Genomic DNA, 14,802 nt, shown 5'->3' with positions numbered 1-14,802 from the left:
AAGCAACAGAACACCATATTGCTGAGTCATCTGTAGTCCAGAAACTCTGGTCTATAATATTGTAGCCCGAATCAAAAAATTGTTTTGCCCTGTACAAGAAAAAAACAACCAGGAAATAACATTAAGATCATATTCTCCTGCCACCTACTCCAAACCTACCAGTTGAACAGCCTTTTACAATGCCCATATTAAACACAGCCTCACAGACAACACAGATGGCTTCTCCATACATCTTAGAGACTATGATTAAAGTATTTATTTTTGCTATAACAGTTATGATACATGAAACACCAGCCCATACCCACTAGGCACTTTTCTGAGAGCAATCAAGGTACAACTACCAACATCTGTTCTTCCCCAGACTCCCATACCTCTGTCTACTACTACTACTTTGTAGAAGAGATCTGAGAGAAATCTGGATTTCAGTTCTTTCATCACAAGATCTTAACTACAAGTGAGCCCTCTAAAATATAAGACACCAACACTTTATAGCAAGCAGGTACATCTGCTAGATTCTCAAAATCTGAAGAGCTTTTGACACCTTATTTTCCCTTTTGCAGGGAACTGATGACTGGCTGGAAGAACAATATCCAGGTTGCGCAACCAGTTATGCACAAACACTTACTGTTGACTCAATCCAGCATGAAATGGAATACAGACAGGCTTTTCTTTTCATGGAAGAAAGCTCCTCTTAGCTCTCTCACTTTGAAAGAAACAATTTTTTATTTTTTTTTTATTTTCACATTTTGATACTCTGCTGCTCACCCTGTGGTGATATACTCTCTGCCACTCTATATGACAGAGGAGCTGTTGAGATCCTCAGGCTTGAGCTATACTGACGCTCTGCCCTAATTTCCAAGATTGCTAGACAGCACTGGCATAAAACCATCCGTTTGAAATGGATTCACAAAGTAGGCTCAGATTGGAACTGGAAAGCCTGAAGCAGGTATATATTGCAACAGAACAAGCCACAGCTTGTTGAGACACTGATCCACATCTCATTGAGACTCTCCACTGACTTTGGCACTTGCTGGCCCAGCCCTTAATCCTATAACAATCCCATCCTGCAGCAAATGCTGCAGAGAACATTCTAGATGCTTCTGAAGGTAAGCTGTTAAACTACTGAGATACTAACAAAAATCTTTGTATAGCAAGTTTCACACTAACCTCCCTGAATATAATCTGTAACCTTGATTATGGCTATTAGCTTATCCTTGGAAACTAGAAGAGGAGAAAACATTTAAAGGATGGAATTTTCAAAACTTCTCTCACCCACCCACCAGCTCCTCTTCCCCATGTGTGCTCTGCCTTAATGCACCTCCTAGCTGTGGTGCTGCCACCCATTCAACATAACCTACTAAAGCACATCATCCAGAATAATAGGGATTTTAGCTCTTTTCCCTCTTCTTACAAAATAAATTATGAAAATTCACAGCCATTGAATTCCTTAAAAATCCTAGGAAGGAAGGAAATGAGTTTAGCAAGTACATTTGAAACCAAAATGAAAAAAGTGAGCTTATCAAGGAAACAGAGGGTATTTCACAGAAAAGGCCCACACACAAGCAGAAAGAGCGTGCCACCAAATGCTCCATTACAAAGCAAAAGTGCTGAAAGTAACATAAGCTCTTTGAGAAAATAAAACTATTTGAAAAGAGAAGCTAATCATACGCAATCTACAGAAGCACAGTTAGAAAATATACTACATTTTAAGGGCAACGATAAATGTTTCTACCAGGAAAGTAATAATTAAGAACAGACTCACTGGTTGGTTTTGTTTTTCTTTTAAATGCAATCCACTCCAAGCTTACCTATGTCCTGTCCTAACTACTGCCTTTGAAATAGAAAAGTTTACATGTATTTGCTTGTTCTAAAAGCACACAGACCTCAGTGAACATTCATAGAATCATAGAATGGTTAGAGTTGAAAGGGACCTTAAAGATCATCGAGTTCCAACCCCCCTGCCATGGGCAGGGACACCTCCCACTAGAGCAGGTTGCTCAAAGCCCCATCCAGCCTCGTCTTGAACACTTCCAGGGACGAAGCATCCACAACTTGCCTGGGCAACCTGTTCCAGTGCTTCACCACCCTCACTGTAAAGAATTTTCTCCTAAGATCTAATCTAAATCTCCCCTCTTCCAATTTAAAACCATTACCCCTTGTCCTGTCACTACCCTTCCTGACAAAGAGCCCCTCTCCGGCTCTCCTGTAGGCTCCCCTCAGATATTGGAAGGCTGCTATGAGGTCTCCCCGGAGCCTTCTCTTCTCCGGGCTGGACAACCCCAGCTCCCTCAGCCTGTCTTCATAGGGGAAGTGCTCCATCCCTCTGATCATTTTCATGGCCCTTCGCTGGACCCGTTCCAAGAGGTCCATGTCCTTCCTGTGTTGAGGACTCCAAAGCTGGACACAGTATTCCAGGTGGGGTCTCACAAGCGCAGAGGGGTAGAATCACCTCCCACGACCTGCTGACCACACTTCTCTTGATGCAGCCCAGGATGCGGTTGGCTTTCTGGGCTGCCAGCACACATTGGCGGCTCATGTTGAGCTTCTCATCCACCAACACCCCCAAGTCCCTCTTCTCAGGGCTGCTCTCCAGCCATTCTCCACCCAACCTGTATTTGTGCCTGGGATTGCCACGTCCCAGCTGCAGGACCCTGCACTTGGCCTGGCTGAACTTCATGCGATTTGCATGAGCCCATCTATCAAGCCTGTCCAGGTCCCTCTGGATGGCATCCCTTCCCTCCAGCGTGTCGACCGCACCACCGAGCTTGGTGTTGTCGGCAAACTTGCTGAGGGTGCACTCTATCCCACTGTCCATGTCTCCGACAAAGATGTTGAACAGCAATGGTCCCAGTACCGACCCCTGAGGAACTCCACTTGTCACTGGCTGCCAATTGGACATTGAATCATTGACCATAACCCTTTGAGTGTGGCCACCCAGCCAGTTCCTTATCCACCGAGTGGTCCATCCATCGGACTCATGACTTTCCAATTTTGAGACCAGGATGTCGTGCGGGACAGTGTCAAATGCTTTGCATAAGCCCAGGTAGATGACGTCTGTTGCTCTGCCCTTGTCCACCAAGCCTGTGGCAGTATTATAAAAGGCCACCAAATTTGTCAGGCATGATTTGCCCTTGGTGAAGCTATGCTGGCTGTCTCCAATCACCTCCTTATTTTCCATGTGCCTTAGCAGAGATTCCAGAAGGATCTGCTCCATGATCTTGCCAGGCACAGAGGTGAGGCTGACTGGCCTATAGTTGCCTGGGTCTTTCTTTTTTCCTTTTTTGAATACTGGGGTTATGTTCCCCTTTTTCCAGTCAGCAGGAACTTTGCCAGATTGCCACGATTTCTCAAATATGATGGAAAGTGGCTTAGCAACTTCGTCCGCCAGCTCCCTCAGAAACACTGGGTGGATTTCATCAGGTCCCATGGACTTATGCACCTTCAGGTTCCTTAACAGGTCTCAAACCTGATCTTCTCATACTGATATTGTCTTTTAAACTTATCTCCCATATCCAATGCAGGAAGACACTGTTAAATAGCTGTATCTGCCTGTGAGCCAGGCCAGCTTCTGCCATTCACACAAGCTGCTACTGAGGCGGTGCCCTGTGTGGGCTCCTAGAGCCGACATGCTGCACTGCAATCAGCGCTGCCCAAAGCCAGCATGCACAGCAACATGAGTCACCTTGCTTCGATAGGGCTTCACCTGGTACAACTGCAATACAGCTGGGAGCAAGGTTTTCAGGAGAGAAACACCCATTAGGATGACAAAATTTAGGAGTATTACAATACTGAAGCTTTCCATAGCCTCTACAATGCCTAGCTTGTCACTACTGGAGGCAACATTTAGTCCACACAAAGAGTGCTGCTGCTCAGCATAAAGGCAAAGGGCCACCTTTATTTAGTAGGATTTTAAAACATATTAAATGCCTTGTCACAAAGCAGAAGGAACACACAGGAAAATTCTACTGAAGAACTTGTGAATAATTTCCAGATACTTTGCTTAGTTGTTGAGATAACTTAGTGTGGGCCTGTCCGGTAAGAATTTTCTTTCCCCTCTTTGGATTTACTCACATTCGAAAAGAAGACGACATCCACAAGCATCCTCAAGGAAACATTCAGAAGGATGAGTTCACCCAGAATCAAATCAGTAGGGTGCCAATTCTAGCCCACCTTTGCTTTCTTCAGGTATAACATAACAAGAAAGCTTGAATGCCCATTCTGAAAATGTAAAATTCACTGAGCAATAGAATTTTGAAGCTTTTTTGGTTTTTGTAGTGTTGGCTTGGACATCAGATTTCTTGCATATTTATTAACAAGTGGAAAAAGTTAAAAGGTTGCTCTTCTAAGGCACCTCCACCCTACCCAAAAGTCCTCCCTCTACTCTTCCAGCAGCTGTAAACAGAAAGGTCCTTCTGTAATACTGCCACAGTTACCTGTTCTGCAGCACTATCACAGCCAAGAGCCCACTTTCTTCTTTGATGTCTAGCATTTTATGTACCCGAAAATAACCCATCAATTTTCTCTATCAAGAAGTACTTCATACCTGTCAGAAAGACTTCTGACTGAACAAGCTCTATTGATTCAGGAAGACGGTATTTCAATTGTTTGTATTTAACATTTTCAATGAAACCGCAAGGAGTAGAAATTCCATTTTAAAAGGTTACACTTTTCTGTTGAGGTCAATCTGCTAGAGACAATACACCAGCCATAGCTGATGTACACCAAAAGTCCAGACAATCTCTTTGACTAATTCAAGAATACTGTTGATTTTGAAGAACTGGCATGCAACTCTTACACAACTAGATAGTTATTTTCATACAGATTAAAATCTGATGGAAGGCAAATTCAATATGGAATGGGTGAGATGAGGGGAGTACAGCATGAAGTAAGAGACTCAAGAGAAGGGTCCCAGTTTCCAGAACATACCAATTGCCTGCCCATGAAAAAACAACTTCTGCAACAGAAACTACAGAGTAGGGACTTGGGGGCAAGGGAAGAAATAGGACTGGAGGAACTAATGCAATCAAAACATAACCACATATCAATTTTTGACAGTATTGTCACCAGTGTCTACACCATCTCAAACACAGACTTGGGCAGACTGGTTCTATTCATTAGCATGTATCTAGAAAACCAAAGGTACTCATGCTTCCATACTTCTGTGAAATATTTTGAGACCTGTACTGTAAACAATAATAACTATTTCCAGCTTCACTTTTAATTGGAGAAGTGGTAAGAGAACTGAAGAAAGGGTTTCAAAGTCTTAAATGCAATGGTAAAGTTGTAACATACAATAGACTTGGCGAAAATTATGTCTTAATCCATTGTGGCATAATTAGATGTTGCAGCTTTAAACCACACAAATGACAACATATCACCAGATTTATTGCAACACTGACAGAACAACATAAAGCTGAAATCTGATATTCTGTTTTATTTACTGCCTTATGTTTAAGCTGCCTCTTTAAAACAAATACCCTAAATTCATTATTGAAATAGGTACAGTTTAACTTCCATGATTCTCTGTTTGCCTAGATAAGTCACTTACTTTAAGAAGTGGCTTTTGGCACTGTGCCATAGACACCAAGTCCAAGTAAATCTGTATTACACAGATCACTGACCTGAATCTACTGATACTCTTACAATCTTGCCCTTCAATCCAGCTGCCAGGCAAGCTCATTAATCCCAGATATGAAGCATACACTGTTTTAGTCAAGAAAAAAAGTCATGCAGCTTTCAAAATGGCCATTTAAAAACTTCTACCATTACCTTTCCTCAAAAGGAATGAAAAACTATTTCTCTGACAGTTGAAACAAAAACCAAAATCAAAACTATGATCCTTTAAGGATGGGGAGGGGGAGGAGAAGGGGGCGGCAGAGGGAGCCACACACAAAAGGCAACTTATACAGCTGACTTCTATTTCTTAAACACATTAAACCAATTAATTTGTGCAATGGCTTACTTTTTTTAAATGGTTTCAAAAATTGAAATGCAATAGGGCAAAACTTAACTGTAATTTTAAGTCAGATTTAAACAACTGTAAGCTTTATATTACAACCTAATGTTGTAACACGTTACCTGTAACATAATAACTGTTATTATCAAAACATTCTCACAATGGTATTGCTAAATCAAAATCACCACATTGATTTTTATGCAGCTATGACACCACTAGGTTTGCCACTTGCCAGAGATTTAAAATATTTAAATAGATATTCCTGTGATAAACTTGAGCCTCAGAAAACTGAATTTGGAAGTTTCACAAACCCATCTTACATTCCATATGATTTAGAGAAACCACAATTAAAAACCCATAGAATTTTTTTTTTAAATTTTATTTTAGACCAGGTGACAGAGCTGGACTACCAGCTCTGCATGCAGTTTGGCAGCATACTGCTACCAGGATGTAGCAGTATGCATTTCAAATAGTTGTTCCTTTTATTAACAGAACGGCAGAAACTAGGTCTGGTTGGGAGAGTTGTTTGTTTCAAATATTCTCCTTTTTTCAGGAAGAGGCTTCCTTAACCAGCTCAAAAAGCCTGTAGACAAGGACTAAACATGCAGCGTCCTGGGCCTAACTTTGTTTTGTACCTCAAAAGCAAAAAAACCCCAAAATCCAGACTAATGAGGTGGCAAGCCCAGAAGTGGAAGTAACTACAGCACCAACAAAATGGAAAAGATGGACTTACACATAATTTATTATTCCTACCTTCCAAATACTTAGAGACTTTCTCCATTCGAACTGCCATACGGTAAAGAAAATGAACAGAAAGATGCAACATTTAGCTTTAAAAATCATTTACAGACGACAAGCCCCCAAAGCCTCTAGAGTTGTGATTATTAGTAGTATAAAGTAAGTTATTTGTCCGAACCTGAAGTTAGGTCAGATCCTCTGTTCTTTTTATCTTCTACTATTTCATAGAACGGGCCTATTACTTGTAGTAATTCTTCAACTTTGTCCGTCATTGGCATACTCTCAAGAATCTGCACAAGTCCAAAATATGAAGCATCTTATGAAACAGCATTTCAACAATTCATTCATTTCAAATGATTAGAAGTTGCTGGTCATTGTAAAACCCAGTAACATTTCACTAAGTCACTTCACACGTTATTCTGCTTTGTTGCCTTTTTTTTTTTTTAATTAAATGAAAACAGCAAACTTCATGTACCACACAAGTTTCTTAACTAGCTGTGTTAACTTTTTTTTAGGTGAAGAGAAGATGGGAGAGCTAATGCATTTGCCACCACTAAAGGACCGCCTCAGTACAGTATTAATAGACTTGGATTCCATTATTTCAGCAATTTCAAACTAAACCAACTCAAAGTTCAACAGGCTGCTGTTATCTGATGCAATTTATTTTATAGACAAGTCTTCCCACAGAGAAAATGAAACTGAAAGACTTTTTTTCTTAGAGGATTCTGTGTATATTTGTCAAACCCTGTCATCTTCAATGGAATGTAAGGAACAGATCAGGAGTGCCCTACTGGGTCCGTCTAAACCCAAGCACAAAGTGGACAGAATACAGCAAAACTGGGACAGTGCAAAGACATACTTTGCAGAGCAAACTAGAACCAAATTCTGGTCTTGAAGTCATTTAGAGCTCTTCCACTGATAAAAATGTCTTCATTTTAAGTTACAAAACCAATACTCTTGATCATCTGATAGGAATGCAAAATCTTAAGCCTAAAATAGATTGAACAGAAGAACTTCAATAATTGAATATTACTTTAAAAGCACACAATATTATTGTCCCGTTCTAGTTTAAGTCCTTTCAGTCAAGCTTTTTGTTGATGGTTTTGTTCCTCTTTCATCCTTTATTTATTTATTATTATTTTTTTAAAGGAGGCAATAGCTATAGGAAAAGATTCAGGTAGAAGCAAACTAATAGCTACAGTACACCTCCTCTGCCAGAAGACCGCCAAGAAAGCAACAGATGGGAGGTACAAGTTGCCACAGAACATGCTGCTAAAAAAGCCCCAAACATGTCACTACGCAGTAGAAACAAAAGCTACAGCATTACTTCACAAAGCAGGAGCTCCAGACAGCTTACAACACTTACAAACCAATCAAGGATACCAAGAGACAACAATCCTATCAAACTGCAGTTTCATTGCCACTTCTCTGATGTATTAGTGTATATAATTCATTTGTTAGAGAGCAATGCTCAGTGCTCAGATACGGAGCTGGATATGAACCAGAAACAGGACAGTTGTGTCTTTTTTTTCTTTTTTGTTTTTTAACTTCCATAGCATTGAGAGAAGCAAGAATCCTATTCCAGAATAACACTTGCATTAGCTATGTATTTACTTCTATAGTCTACACTGGAAAGTGTTTCATACGTCCATTTGTATGATGTCTGCACATAACTGCTCTTCCCCTGTTCTAAACAGACCTCAACGTACTCTCTGCAACTTGAAGCAATTCTTACAATCTTACTGCAGTTTCTGTTAAAGGAAGAGTTTTCTAACTAGTTTTTTTTCTAACTAGCTTTCAGGTGAGCAAGAAAGAGCAAATACTTCCACAAACAAAATCAAATGCTTACTTATACACAAGGCACAATATGCAGTCTTAAAGTTTGGAAGTGCAAAGTAAGTTACTATGTATCCTGAATTACCTTTTTTATTTCGGCTATCAGACAATTCATACATGAAGACTCTAATCTTAAATTAGAAACACCACGTAGTGTTAACAACTCTTTATGCTAAGAATATCACTTATTTCTAATACATAAGAACACAATACATCTGAAGTGCAAATAAAATAGTTTAAACAGTATTGCAACATAACAATTCAGAAAGGCTACTTGGAAGATAAATTAACCTTTACAAAATGCACCCGAGCTCAGATTCATCTTAGCTAAAACACCTTTGGTCATCTCCCACCAGCACCTCAAATCCTCATCCAGACACGTTCCTCAACAGCCGTGATTTTCAAGGCTTCCACACAAAGGGAAAAAACCACCAAACAAGTTCACAGTAAAAGTATCCTGTGATAGGGTCATTTGATGCATGCACAGCCCAAACATAATAAGCAAATGCTAGGGACATGCCCCAAGGGCAGGGGTGGGAATATGGCAGTCTTAAACACCCTTAAACACAGTCCTGTGGTATCAATATACAAGTGGGTTTCTTTTTCCCCTTAGTCATGGACACCTATGCAGCAACAGCAGAATGCCCACAGTAACACCACAAGGATTAGCTCAGTATGTGCTGATAGAACAACCCAGTGGAGCCATTTGAAATGCACTTCCAATTGACATTTCAAGTAGACTCAATTGGGTTGGAAAAGCTGAAGGTGGTATTCCAAATGTGAGAACTGAAACAGCACCAAAGCAGGGTAAACAGACTCCCCAGTTTCAAAGCTGAAAGAGGAAAGTCTTTTGCTCTACAATCCATACATATAATCTGTACAGAGGCCGAACATTTTGCTTCATTAGGGTCAAGTAATTAGACTTCCTCACAGGAGACTTACTAGAGTTTTTTTAGAACAAACATTGCAGTTTCACTTAGTTTTAGTGTCCTGACCAAACCAATTACTGCATTGAAAAAAAAAATAAAGTACTACTGAAGTATTAACACATTTTGAATCTGAGACTTGAGATGAAGCGCTAAATTTTGTGGTATGCACTCAAAAAGAATTTTAAAATTTAGTGGGATTTTTGACCAAATGAATATTTGGCCTCCTGTGGCTTCTGGAGTTGTTTATTTTTCATTTTAAAGCAGCTACAGCAATACCAGCAGAAACTAAATTACCAAAATTGCAGATAGGAAAAAGAACAGTAGTCAGACTCCAGCTCCTTGCCTAGTAAAAGTTTTTGTTGTACCAATCATTAAACTTGTTAAGAGTTCAATGTCAAGATAGTGACCTAGGAAAAAAGCGAGTGTATTTGGAGTAAACTTATATTTTCTCCTCCTTGATGCTAACCTTATTATAGATTACAATTATACTTTTATCTGGATTGACAATAAATAATCTTTTAAAAGGAAAGGCCACCTAGGAAGGCTTCAGTGAAAAGACTGCAGTGAAAAGGCTTAGTTAATAAAAGACAAGAAACTTTAATTTTGAATGCTTACTTTAGTTAATACTGTATTAAGTAGGAATTGCAGCAACTATGATTGTTTACAAGTTACACATCTATTCCAAAAAAAGACAGATCAAATGACTCAATTCTAACTGTTTGACTGCAACTGTAATGTACAAGGAATATTTTAATGACAAGTATAGAAAATTCAGGTTGCTGAGTTCTTCTTGAAAAATCAAAGATAATTAAGTTTATATATTTGATTATACTCATGTCTCTCATCATGAGAGTGAGACTCTTGCTCCTGAAGCCCTTCTGGGAAGTTGGGTTTTTCCCCTTTCCAAGATAAGGATCACTTACCTCTCTGAACTCTGAGAACTGAGGCAGTTTGAAGTAAGTCAGCTTTTCTCTTGCTGTTAAGTTCCACTGTTTTCCCCACTGCCCCCTTTACCATGATTTCAATACTTTGCTCTCTTTAGCTCTGTCATTTAAGCTTCATATCAGCTAGAGCCCCCATGTTTCTCTTAAAACAATTCAAATTCTATAGCTTTGTAAGAAACTACACAATTTCCTTCTCCCCACGGGCCAAATGGCATAGTACTGAAAACTAACAGTTCACATATGGAATAACTCCTTTGGAGCTTTAACAGCAGTAGTCAGCAAGAACCTCCTCAGGTTCCTTAATTTATTTCTGGAACAGTTGTTCTAGAAGATACCCTCCACTCATTAGTAAACTTACCTTCTTCATTTCTTCAACATAGGCTATCATAGCTTCTTCTTTGGACATGTCTCCCAAGGCACTCCAAGCATCCCTAGGAAAGAAAGTCACATACATTCATATGTTTTCAGTATCTTCAAGGCCTACTTGATTTTTTTCAGCCTGGCCTTAAGTAGGTCAGTTATGTAATGACCAAAGTTTCTCCGATACAAATAAAATGCAACAACTGTTCACAACATTTTTAAGTCCAAATATATAATTTGCTAGGATAATCACATAGTGGTACATCAACAAAGAAGCAATGAACTGGATAGCCTGAGGCCTGAAGAGTTCCTCACTGACCAGCTATGATCTTGTACCTGGTAAGTTGTTAACAAGCCCAGATATGAGACACACACATTTCCCTTTTGATTAGGCTGATTTTTTTAATGACCCTCCGCTGCAGAAAAAGAGCAGGCACTGGCACTTCAGCCAGCACTTACAAACAGTTTTCAGCAAGTTAGAACAGGCTACAAGAAAAATCTGTCCTTTTCAAGTTTAGCAACTGGGGAAAGACATATCAGTCTGGTAGGCCAATAGTTCAGTCGTCATCCCCAGCTCCTACAGCAGCCACTTCTGACCTAAAAAAAATCTCCCCCACTCCAACTCCGCAAGACAGAAAAGTCCAATGAAATTTCTCAGCATTGCACAAGGAATCTGTCAGAGCACAGAGTGTAATAAAAAATTTCCTTACACAGTCTTGCACTTGATTCGACCCTGTCCCTTGCCAGAGTATTTGTCCCACTTACAGCAAAACCCCAAGGCTGGTGGCTCACGTTTCAGCTACAACCAGCCAGGTGGGTGGAAGCTTACTGCCCTAGTCCTCTGCAAAGATACTGCCTTCACCCTGACTTGGGGAGACTGGGGAGGAAGGGAAAAAAAAAAAAAAAAAAAAAAAAAGTCAAAGGAATAATTTCACAGATCCCAAGAAGGCCATGACCAAAAAGACAGAAATAATACTTGTTCTTCAGGACAAGACATTATTAAAATATATTAAGCAAAGCATTTCACATGGTTTCTCAAACAGATCTTAGCAATTTGGTGAATCAGAAATCTTCCCAGCACAAGGAAAATACAGACAGTGGGAAGTTCTGCCACTGAGCAGACAAACCAGAAAGACACATAAACCAGACCTCTCTCCAAGAGCTTGAAGCTGTATCAACGGCTGTCAGTGAGTGCTTACTTACTTCAGGCTCACATCATACCTGAAAACTTGATATGGAAGAATTCCAGACACTCATCCACATCACTCATTCTGCAAAGCACCTACAATTTCATCGTATAACATGGATAAACACTGCAGAGATACCATGATGGTGCTTGCCCAAGAAAAACCTGCCCACCTGCAAAACCCAAGGGAATGTTTTCACCCGCAACTCTGAGAAGTTACAGATTATCTGAGATAGAAAGGTGGAACACAAGACTGAAAACAAATTCAAGCATCAAAGGCTATGAATGTTCATTTTAAAAAAGAGAACTAAACTCACTAAACTCTTTCTGCGAGTGCCACTCTTCTAAACATCTTCCCTCCAAGCATAAAAAAAACAAACAAGCAAACAAAAAAACCCAAACCAACAAGTCATTAAAAGTTACCATTTATATCTACCAATTGGATCCCAAAATCCAGGTCGTGGAATGTTACAGGGTCCTTGGGTTGCTTGCTTATAAAAGCTATAGAACTTGAGCATCATTTCATTCGTTGGCTGGAATGAACCTAGTGAAAGCATTTTAAAATACAATTAAATTATAATTGAGAATATTAATGAGTATTTTACAAGCTTAGTACTTCTGTGAGAAAATAGCCTGCAGTTTGTTACAGCCCGATTCACAGCAGTACAATTTAAGTCAATGGAGAACATTTTCACTTCATCTACCATGAACCAGCACCACTGACAATATTTACTTTAGATGGAGTTTAAAGGGACTATAACCTTTGCAACTACTAAGGTCAGAATCCACAATTTGAATTAAAAAAAAAAAAAAATAATAAGTAACAAAGTGAGTGTCCTTTCACTCAGTTTAAAGGGACAGCTTTAGCTCCTAGTAAACAAAATATCCTGGAAGTCACTTTACTGTTACAAACAGTAACTTATTGAAAGAGTCCAGAATTACACACAAAAAAAACAACCCCAAAACAAACACAACAAACCCAAAACACAGCCCTTCAGCAGTGTTTTTGTTTACTTTGGGTATTTGACAGTACTTTCAATAGCAGTTTCACTGTTTCTCCTGTTTTTCTTTTCTCTTCTTCCTTGTGGAACACACTTTTACAGAGGTAGGAAATGTTTACAAAACTGTAACAGCTGGCAGGGAAGACTCATAACCAACCTGTCAAATCAAACAGTTCGAGGTTCGATTCTAGTTATTAGGAAGAATTGGCAGTGACCTTTATCTTAGTCCCTCAACAAACCCAGTTTTACTTACACCAGAAATAACGATGTACGTTAATAACCAACTTTCTTGCTTTCATTACTTTTACCAAAAAGATACATTCTGGGTTGGGTTTTTTTTTGTGGTTTTTTGTTTTGGTTTTTGGGTTTTTTTTTGCTTTTTCATTAGCTGTTTCAGCAGAGGGAACTCACGGTAACAGCCCCGCAGCCGTCACACCAGCTCCGGGACTGCGGGGCGGCCGAGGCCCTTCCCTGCAGGGAGCCGCGGGCCGGGGGGAGCCGGCCGGACCCCTCCTCCCGGCGCCGGGCTGAGGAATCCCGGAAGCCCCCGAACCACCGTGTCTTCAAGGAGAAGCGGACGGCAGCACCAAGACAACCGAGGTTTTCAAGCGGTTCTCCAGCCGCCGGCTGCTGACGGGCGCCGGCCCGGGGCGGCTGAGAGCGGGCGGCCCTTCTGCCCCGGCCCGAGCCACCGACGGGCCGCAGGTACCGGCCAGGCCCCGCGCCGATGCCACCGAGCTTCCCCCCTCGCCCCCTCCCCAGGCCGCACTCACCATTTTTGGGCAGGCTCTGGATCACCTTCACGGCTGCCTCGAACCTGGTGGCGTGCACGGAGCCGGTCTCCGCCATGTCCCCGTCCCGTCCCCTCACCGCCTGCTGCTCGGCTGCCGGGCCGCGTCCGGCGGGGCGGTCTCAGCTCAGCTTCCCTCGGCGCGGCGCCTGCAGCCGACTGCGCGGGAGAGGGGCTGAGAGGCGCCGGGCCACAGGCAGCCACCCCCCGGCAGCGGCGGGGCGGGGTGCCCGGCCCCAGCCGCGCCCGGCCCCCGCCCCGATCTCCGGGCCCTTGCCCTCCAGCAGGGCCGGGCACGGCCCGCCCTGCACCTCGCCCCGCAAACCGAGCACGACCCGAAACACCCCCCCCAACCCACCCCACAGCCCGCCCCTACCTTCGCCCCAGCTTCAGGCCCCCATGTTATGTCTCCCACCGCGGCGCCCTGCCCTGCCCTTCCCCTCCCCTGGCACCGCCCCGAGGCCGCCAGGGGCACGCCGGGAAATGTAGTCCGGGCGCCGCACCGCTGTCCACCGCTGTCCCCCGCCGCCCGCCCCCCTCAGCGCCTTCCCTTCCTCCCGCCGCCGCCGTGGGCCGCTGACCCCCCGCCAGCCCCTGGCAGCGAAGGGCGGAGGCGGCCGGTCGGCCCCGGAGGCAAGGCTGAGGCCGAGGAGAAGGCCTGGTCCGGCCTGGTCCCGGGGGCCTCCTAGAGCTGCTCCGGGTGGTGGCAGGTTCCGCCCTGGGGCCCGAGCAGCCGCTGAGGTGCAGATCCCGGGGAGCCTCTCTGCGCGGAGTGAGGACACGCTTACCTGCTTTATGTTTGTCAGGTTTTTTCCCCCCTTGGGTCTTTTTTTCTGCTCCCCTCCTCATCCTACCCTTTCTCTTCCCTGCTTGTACACCTACGATTACGTGGTAATGAACGTTTTAAAACATGCCACATTCCACCCGTCTTATGGGCCTCGGTTATCCCCAGGAGATTTCTCCCCCCCCCCCCCCCCCCCCCCGGCCACCCACCTGCTTTGCTGCTTCCTCTCCTCCTCGCTGCCGTCCCCCTACCCACACCGAAGCTCATTCACCTAAATT

At 42.7% G+C, this 14,802-nt stretch overlaps 1 protein-coding gene across 3 annotated transcripts in view; it reads right to left on the bottom strand.

Moving 5' to 3' along the window:
- The window catches only part of ACBD5 (acyl-CoA binding domain containing 5), a 33,199-nt gene extending 19,001 nt beyond the window's left edge, over nt 1-14,198 (bottom strand). The window contains exons 1-6 of one of the 3 annotated variants that reach the window (XM_074157667.1): nt 14,117-14,183; nt 13,724-13,899; nt 12,373-12,493; nt 10,762-10,834; nt 6,873-6,984; nt 6,710-6,742 (exon numbers count right to left, since the gene is read on the bottom strand). In XM_074157667.1, the coding sequence (XP_074013768.1) occupies nt 6,710-6,742; nt 6,873-6,984; nt 10,762-10,834; nt 12,373-12,493; nt 13,724-13,799 (415 nt within the window). In that variant the 5' untranslated portion in view covers nt 13,800-13,899; nt 14,117-14,183. Of the gene's footprint in view, nt 1-6,709; nt 6,743-6,872; nt 6,985-10,761; nt 10,835-12,372; nt 12,494-13,723; nt 13,900-14,116 lie in introns of all 3 variants that reach the window. The other 2 variants (XM_074157669.1, XM_074157668.1) reach the window with 2 other exon arrangements.
- Between the last annotated feature and the right edge of the window lie 604 nt (nt 14,199-14,802).

This window comes from Numenius arquata, chromosome 12, assembly GCF_964106895.1.
Source record: "Numenius arquata chromosome 12, bNumArq3.hap1.1, whole genome shotgun sequence".
Taxonomy (NCBI): domain Eukaryota; kingdom Metazoa; phylum Chordata; class Aves; order Charadriiformes; family Scolopacidae; genus Numenius; species Numenius arquata.
This window is presented reverse-complemented; position numbering and strand designations above follow the sequence as displayed.